The sequence below is a fragment of the Corylus avellana genome, chromosome ca2 (genome assembly GCF_901000735.1).
Source record: "Corylus avellana chromosome ca2, CavTom2PMs-1.0".
In the NCBI taxonomy this organism is placed as follows: Eukaryota; Viridiplantae; Streptophyta; class Magnoliopsida; order Fagales; family Betulaceae; genus Corylus; species Corylus avellana.
The window spans coordinates 28,931,606-28,940,157 of record NC_081542.1 but is presented as its reverse complement, the minus strand read 5'-3'; the positions used below and the strand labels follow the sequence as shown (position 1 = coordinate 28,940,157).

At 33.7% G+C, this 8,552-nt stretch overlaps 2 protein-coding genes across 2 annotated transcripts; one reads left to right on the top strand and one right to left on the bottom strand.

Annotated features, from left to right (window-relative positions):
- Window positions 1-1,533: 1,533 nt before the first annotated feature.
- On the top strand, window positions 1,534-2,058 carry LOC132169531 (pectinesterase inhibitor-like). Its single transcript, XM_059580555.1, has one exon. The coding sequence runs from the start codon at window positions 1,534-1,536 to the stop codon at window positions 2,056-2,058; it is 525 nt and encodes a 174-aa protein (XP_059436538.1).
- Window positions 2,059-5,102: 3,044 nt separating this feature from the next.
- Window positions 5,103-5,621, bottom strand: LOC132169530 (pectinesterase inhibitor-like). The gene has a single exon (XM_059580554.1). The coding sequence runs from the start codon at window positions 5,619-5,621 to the stop codon at window positions 5,103-5,105; it is 519 nt and encodes a 172-aa protein (XP_059436537.1).
- Window positions 5,622-8,552: the final 2,931 nt, after the last annotated feature.

Sequence of the window (8,552 nt, the reverse complement as noted above, 5' to 3'; positions counted from 1 at the left end):
ATTGCCAGTAACCCTGTCAGGTTAGCCAAGGCTAATTTTGGGGGCGTTACAGTAAGTGCTTCCCGTGTCAATAATCTCGGAATATTTTCTTATAGTGATTTCCTAGGTTTGGCTGCTTCGAAAAGGTTTTACTTTTAGAACGATTTCTAAAAGGTTTATTCTTTGTGACCAAAATCTTTGTGTTTGATTGATTTACTGTCTTGATTATTTTGGTGATTGATTGCTTGTTGATTAATATTTTTAAATTTCGCATTAGTTGTGGTAAACACCTATTCAATCCCCTCTAGGTGCATTTGAGTCTGTTTATAAACTTTTAGTAACGACTTTAAGTCATTGTTGGTAACTTATAATTTGTGGCTGGTATCTTATCTTGACCACCTGCACCAAGTAATCCCCAATTTTGGCTATGGGGTAGCTCAACCACCCCTCCAATATATATATATATATATTATTTTTTTTATTATAAATGACACCACTGGTGGAGTCACGTTAAGGCCAGTAAGGGTTGCGGCCACTACTATCTGTTTACAAAATTTTACTTTACAAGAAAAAGTTTGAACTAACTAAACAACCGCCCCCACACCACTCCTGTTAATTATTTTTCTATTATAAGTGACACCAATGGCGAAGCCACGGTAAGGGTCATGGTCCCTACAATTTGTTTAAAAAAATTACTTTTGAAGAAAATTTTTGAATTAACTGAACAACGGCCCACACACCACTCTTGCTTTTACTTTTAGATTTCACATGAGACTCACTCGGACACCCGATTTGTAGATTGGAGACATCAGTGCCAAGCTTTTTGCTGTTGCTTGATTTTTGTTATTCCCAGTGGTAGTACGTACTGTGGAGATTTAGCTAGAAGAAAGAACATCAAGAATTGAAGATAATGAGAAAATTGGTTTCTTCACTTCTAAGTGGGTTTTGTTTCTTTTCATTTACCTTATGAGATTGGGAAAGTACTGTGAAGAAGAAGGAGAAGATGGTGAGGAGGGTGAGCTTAGAAGGTTACCATTATTGAAGAGGGGCTTGAGCTTTACTTCCCCAGCCTCTAGCTCTGGTTCAACTATATATATATATATATATATTTGTCGTTTTGTTTTGTTGGTGGTGGGGGAGTTTTGTGTGCGTAAGATTTGGGCTTATTAAGATCTACAGTGTGGAGAAGCGAAATGCTATTTTGCGTTTAGCATATTCACCATTGAATTTTTTTTTTCCTTGTTAATTAAGATTAATCTAAAGGTAAATTGAACATTTCCAATAGAATATATTAGAAGAATGAAAAATAGAACGAAGGTAGGTGCAGATGTAAGCTAATTAAAGAAAAACAATTAGATTTTCCTTAAACTGCTCTATTTATTTCCCACTATAATTAGGCCAAAAAAACTAACCAGGATCATCTCCAGTTCAATATCCAGTTCAAATGAACTGGAGACGATCTAATTCAAGCAGGCACAATTAGTTCACATTGATAGTTTAAAAAGACAGGCAAATAAAGAAACTTGCAATAAGCTCTTCCATTGTGCAGGAAAAATGGGCATCAAACAACTTGGGTTCTGTCTCCCTCTTCTTGTGGTCTCAGTAGCAATTTTTCAATGTGGGATGGCTGCCGATGAGACTGGAAAGGCCCTAATAACCAAAACTTGCAGCGGCACCGCCTTTCCCGCCGTTTGCACCTCAACTTTGGAGTCGGATCCTCGGAGTTTGAAAGCCGATCTTAAAGGCCTTTCTAGGATTGCCTTGGAGTTAACCTTAACCTTAACAAAGCAGGCTACAGATGCAGCCTCTGACGTGTTGGACCATTCAACTGGCTATGCGACTTGGGCCGCGAGCGCAGCTTGTTTCGATTCTTATAACACTACTCTTCACAACCTTAAACAGCAGGGTATCCCATCTTTTGACCTGGGAAAGTACGACAAGGCATACCAAGCTGTGGATGATGTTAATGGGAAAGCTGTTGCTTGTAGCAACTACCGAATACATGCGTTGGATGTAAAAAATACATTGCTAACCAGGTTTTCTGATGATGTCAAGACCATTCTACATCTCCTTTTCTAATCTATCCATGCTTTCCAATGATGTCAAGACCATTCTACACTGTAATAATCTTGCCATCTATAAACATTTCTAAGATATCAAAGTTCTATGGAGATTGTGCCATTTATTTAACTTTAGCATGACTAGTCCTTAAAAGTTCAAAAGTCGTCGCTAATGACTTTTGTTTGCCGATAAGTCCTCGCAAAAGCTTTGACCTTATTAGCAATGACTTTTGTTGTTGCTGATAATGCTTGGGGTCGTTGGTAATATATAGTTTCATAACTCAAAAACGAAATGTCGTCATTGATAATAAAGTATCAGCAACGATGTAAAGTCGTCGCTTATTATCAGGCCGATAATAGCTTGCTAATTTGGTTTTTAAGGGGTTTCCGTTAGAGTTTGATGGAAAAAATTGACGGAGGAGCGAATTGCATCAAATTGAAATTTCGATGAGTGAAATTGAAAGTTTTTGAAATTTGGGGAGTATTCTCAAAACGTGTGATAGTTCAAGGATTCTTTGTAAATTGTAAAGTTTCCTCAAACTTTAAAACCCTTTAAAATGAATAAAAAAAGAAATAATTAATTTTTTTTTTTTTTTTGAGGGGTGGCTCAAGGATGGTATGGGGGTGGTCGAACCACAACAACTTACAAAATGGGAGTGGTTGAAACCATCCCCAAGAATCTTCGGGGTGGCTCAATCACCACCATTTGCCCTAGGGTGGTTATGGCCACCCCAAACCGGCTGGTCTGGGGTTGTTGAACTACCCCCAAGGAGAACCCTCAAATTATATATATAGCCAAACAACCCAATGGCCCTTAAGGGTGGTTTCGGCCACCACAGACCGGTTATATGGAGGTGGCCGAACCACCCCATGGCCTGGGATGGATGAATTTTTTTGTTTGAGATTTATCCGTAGGGGTGACCGAACCACCCCATGACCCTTGGGGTCGCTTGGCCACCCCTAAATCGGCTGATCTAGGGTGGCTGGAACAACCCCAAGCCAAATACGGCTGTTGGAGGTGGTTTCGGTCACCTCCAAACCAGCCAAGGGTGGTTACAGCCACTCCCCATGAGGGTTGGGTGCACCCCTTAAGGCAAAATCAGCAAAATGGGGGGCTCAAGCAACCTTTATTTTTTAATTATTATTTTTTAAAAATTTTTAATTTTTTGTTTATTTTTTGTTGGGGCATATGACATGTGTCACGTTGTGATAGGTTTGATGTGGAAATCTATTAGTTTTATTAACGGAAGATGAACAGTGGCACCATCTCCGTATTTAGCCATAAATGAGGTATAATTTATAATACAAAATGAAACATAGGTGGGAAAAAATGATGGCGTTAATATGCAAGTACTAAAAAGGCATTTAACCCTAATATTCAATTTATTTTATTAAATTTCTGCTTTTGTTTAATTTATAGAATTGCTAATGTCAAACTCCTATATCATACAAGTATTCCACTCTTTCTTTGAACAAAATATAATTTACATTAAATTAATAATGAATACAAGATGTGACATAAATTACACTCAATCATCACTACACCTTATTTCACATACTCTGTTTCATACAAATAATGCATATCCAGCCATGCCATAACCTGTTCAGTGAAAAAAAAAAAAAAAACTAAAAAACTAAAAACTAAAAAAAAAAAAAAAAAAAATTAGACAAAGAAGTGCATTATTTTGGAAAGATGAGCTAAAAGTTATATTGCTATCTACAGGTTCCAAAAGGATATGAACAAGCAATATTGCTATCATAGTGCAATATCTTCTAACATTCCTTTCTTCGCCAAAGGATCAAGAGCATGCAAAGGTGCAGCTAAAAGAAAGGTAAAGGCAGCCATATCAAGAATATGCTCGTTTTTATTAAGGTTATGAATCGTCTTCCTGTAAATAGTTCCCACTCAAAAAAAAAAAAAAAAAAAAAAGTTCTTATTTTCAAAACCATACACAAATCAAAAATAGGAATGTATTATAATGTAATGGCCAGGGATGAAACTGAGGGGTGGCCGGTGTAGGCCATGGCTCCCCAACACAAGAAAAAAAAATGTAAATTTTTTATTTTTTATTTTTCCTATTGGCCCTACCCACTAAAATTTTTGGCCCTTGGCCCCTACCCATCTCAAAGTCTAGCTTCGTCCATGGTGATGGCATTTTGGGTTGTTGCAAAATAGGTGAAAGTTTTTGTTGTGGTACAACAATGCTGTTCTACTGACTTGGACGGCTCGTAAGACATTTATTGCGGGATGCAATTTTGAATGCCATAAAAGGCTTTGACTTCGTTCACTAGATACTAATTAGTTTTCAGATGAGATGGTCAAATATCCAATCCAATAAATAGTAGCTGATATAATTTTTTTTTTCTAACATTAGCGACAACACAATAGTTGTTGCTAAAATAGTCATACTAAAAATGTAGTAGCTAATGACCAAATTTATTGGAATGATAAATACAAATTAAGTACAAAAAATTGATCATCTAAATAATCTATCTCTTGAAATAATATCTGGTTTTCAGACTTTATAAATTGATGTCTTGTAAATTCAATTGTTGACAATTTCAAAGTAAAATTTGGTATTGGATGCTTAGTACGGGTGCTGCAATGGTCTTTTATTTTGTTTATTTATTTATTTATTTTATTCAAAGGAAGGAAGGCTTCAATGGACTATTACTTTGCAACTTGTTATGCTCTAGGAACATATGTAAAATGGTAGCCCATACCCTCTCAACCTAAGGGCTTTGTTGGAGTAAGTAGATGACTTCCAGGAGGGAGTTATGACTTCATTCATAGCATTTCCTTCTCAAACAAACCCACATATGAATATTCTCTTAATTAATACTTTTAATTTAGTGTGACTTGAAAAAAATTAAAAAAATAAAAACAAAATAGCTTTGACGTAGCGAAAGATTAAGTAATTAACAACAATCAAAAGTGTACGTCTTCTACCAAAAAGATAAAACAAGCCTGCAAACTTAAAAGAAAGATAAACTCCGCAGAGGTAATGAATAGTCAATACATTTATTTCTAATCATATAGAATCACATTTACATGATCGGTAATTAGAGAAGGAGATGTAGAATGGTCTTTACAACACTAATAACCTTGGAAAGCATTGTGTTGGTTTCAACCAACTGTGGTACACCAAAGCTAGTGCAATATTTTATGTCATCAGTAAGAAGATTCACAATTTGGTATGCCTTCTTATAATTCCCCTCCTCAAAGTATTTGAGCCCCTCCCCTTTAATTCGATCTGCGGTGGAGTTATAACCATCGAAACATGTTGTTCTCTTCGACCAATCCACATAGCCAGATGAATTTTGCATCAACTTAGAGGCAACTCCTGCAGCCTCTTTTGCTTTGGTTGCACTAAACTCCAAGGCAATCCTTGAAAGGCCCTTAACATCTGCACTCGAACTCCGAGGATCTGACTTCAAAGCCGAGGTGCAAAAGTCGGGAAACTCTGTGGCGCCACAAACTTTCGTTATCAGGGGCTGGCCTTTCTCGTCGGCTGCTGTTGAGATCACTGCAATTGAGAGCACAAGGAGAGGGAGAGAAACAGCGAGGAGTTTTATGGCCATTTTTCCTGCACAATGGATGAGCTTATTGCAACATTGCTAGCATGTTTCTTTGCCCATCTTTTTATACTATGATCAATAATATGAACTAATGTTGGCAGCTTGGTTTTGATGGTAGACATTTTGTTAGCCAACTATCTGTTTTAACAACTCAGCAGTTGAATGCTAAAATTTTAACCTTTGAATTCTAAACTAGTGGATGAGATTTAATGAAATAATACAAATATGTATTAATACTCCTAAAATATTGAAAACGTGATATGTATTAATACTATATCACTTTAATTAATAACCATATATATTTTGTTATCTACTATTAATTAATAGCCATAAATTAAAGAATATAAAGTACATATATATAATAACCGTATATAGTGAAAGCATTGCATAATTTTTATCATTAATTAATAGCCATATATATTTTGTTACCTACTATTAATTAATAACCATAAATTAAAGAATATAAAACACACACACACACACACACAAACACACACACATACACACACACATATATATATATATATATATATAGATATAATAACCATATCTAGTGAAAGCATTGCATAATTTTTATTATTAATTAATAGCTATATATATTTTGTTACCTAATATTAATTAATTATATACCAATTATACATATATATCATATACATATACCAATTAAATTTTGTTCTCTAATATTTTTTTTTAAACAAATAATTAATATTATTAATTTTTGACGTGTGAAGTAATGGCACGTCAATAATTATTGACGTGTCAAAATGTGACACGTCAAGAAATTATTGACGTGTTACATTTGACACATCAAGAAAATATATTGAAAATAATAAGAGAAAAAAAAATTATAGGATCACTTATTTTTTAAAAAAATACTATATGCTTATGACTAAGATAACACATATATGTATTAATATTCCTACAATATTGAAAACGTGATATGTATTAATACTATATCACTTTAATTAATAACCATATATATTTTGTTACCTACTATTAATTAGTAGCCATAAATTAAAGAATATAAAGCACATATATATAATAAACATATATAGTGAAAGCATTGCATATAAGAGACAAGAGCATTAACTAGTTTTATAAAATTTTAATGGGTTTGAATATATCTCTTAATATATGACAACATATACCAATTATACATATACAAATTAAATTTTGTTACTTAATATAGGCACCAATTAAATTTTGTTATCTAATATTTTTTTTAAAACAAATAATTATTATGATTAATTAATTAATTTTTGACGTGTGAAATAATGGCACGTCAATAATTATTGACGTGCAGAAATGCGCATTCCCTTCTCAAACAAACCCACATATGAATATTCTCTTAATTAATACTTTTAATTTCGTATGACTTGAAAAAAATTAAAAAATAAAAACAAAATAGCTTTGACGTAGCGAAAGATTAAGTAATTAACAACAATCAGAAGTATGCGTCTTCCGCCAAAAAGATAAAACAAGCCCGCAAACTTAAATGGCGTGTCTAAACGGAGTCAATGATCGAGCCACCTAGTGCCAAAACGGAGGGGGTGTTTCTTTTATTTTATGAATAGTGTTTCTTTATATATATATATATATATATGGTTTCTTTTATTTGGCCGTCCCTTTTAGCAACGCTAGCATCTACTAAAAAACATCCCAGACGTTTTGGGATAAAAGGCAACCATTGGCTTCCGTATGGAGTAGACAAAAGTCTTGTCCTTTTATAAAATGACAGTCGCTTAGTGCTTTTAATTATCACAAATATACAAGACAAATTGCCGTCTTCTTTATGGATCACGAGGGCATCTATTCCACAAAAAGCATAAAAATAAAATAAAATAAAATAAAATAAAATAAGTAATGAAAATAAGATGAGAATTTTCATTACTCCATAGTGGGTCTTGCTAGCATCTACAACATAAGAAATCCAATGTTATCCCCAACGAGGATCACAACATGATGTAGACTTTTTTTATCTTTTTTCTTTTTAATTAGAATAATAAGAGAGGGCGACTAACTATGCCTAGTCAAGTTTACTTGAGTGTAATCATGGTAGAACCTGCCTGTTAAGAATTGCTTAAAGAGAGCCTAGAAGGCAGAAAATGCAAGTGCTCTCTCAAAACTAATTAAACCATAGTCTGACTCAATCATATTAATTAGACATCACTATTTTTTAAGGCGGCTAATATTAATCAAGCTTATGTGAGTGATCTTTTATTATAGAGAGTCTAACCCATGGCCTAGTACGCGTTCAACCTTATGAAAATTTTCTTAAAATTAATGAAGTACCGCCACTAATGATAACCACCACCACTAGTTGTCACAGAGGAGAAGATTACAAAAAACATAATGATGACTTAATTGCGTGGTCCTCATCATTTGTCTGTTTGTCTATGTTTTTTTTTTTTCTTAATCTTCTCCTCCATTAATCATTTTACTACATATCTTGGTTGTTTTGTTCTTAATTAATAATCTACATGTAAGGCCTTAATTATTTAGATTTGTATTAGCGTGCATGGGTGGCATCACGAACAAAATTGCAGATTAACTTTTTTTTTTTTTTTTTCTTTATTCACTACTTATTAGATATAGAATGACTTACCATGACTTGATTCAACAACCTGAAATGTGAATTGTTAGAAAATCATGAAAACGTAGAATAGTTCAATTTCCCAATAAGACTTGAAGGACAAAACCAAAAAAAAAAAAAAAATGAAGTTGGCATTGAAGAGTTACTAAATCTCATAAGGCTTGAGCTGCCTTGTTATGACCAGAGAAGAATTTGAAATAGAAAGGAACCGATGCAATTTTGCTCTTGTTAAAATAACTAATTGGCTAAAATGAAAAGGATCTTATTTCGTTATGACTTAAATCCTGGCCCAATATAGGGAATAGGGTAAAACTAAAATATATAAAAGGAGAACTAAAATC

Excerpts from the sequence above, each read along its gene's own strand:
- LOC132169531 (XM_059580555.1), top strand. The coding sequence starts at position 1,534 with ATGGGCATCAAACAACTTGGGTTCTGTCTCCCTCTTCTTGTGGTCTCA.
- LOC132169530 (XM_059580554.1), bottom strand. The coding sequence starts at position 5,621 with ATGGCCATAAAACTCCTCGCTGTTTCTCTCCCTCTCCTTGTGCTCTCA.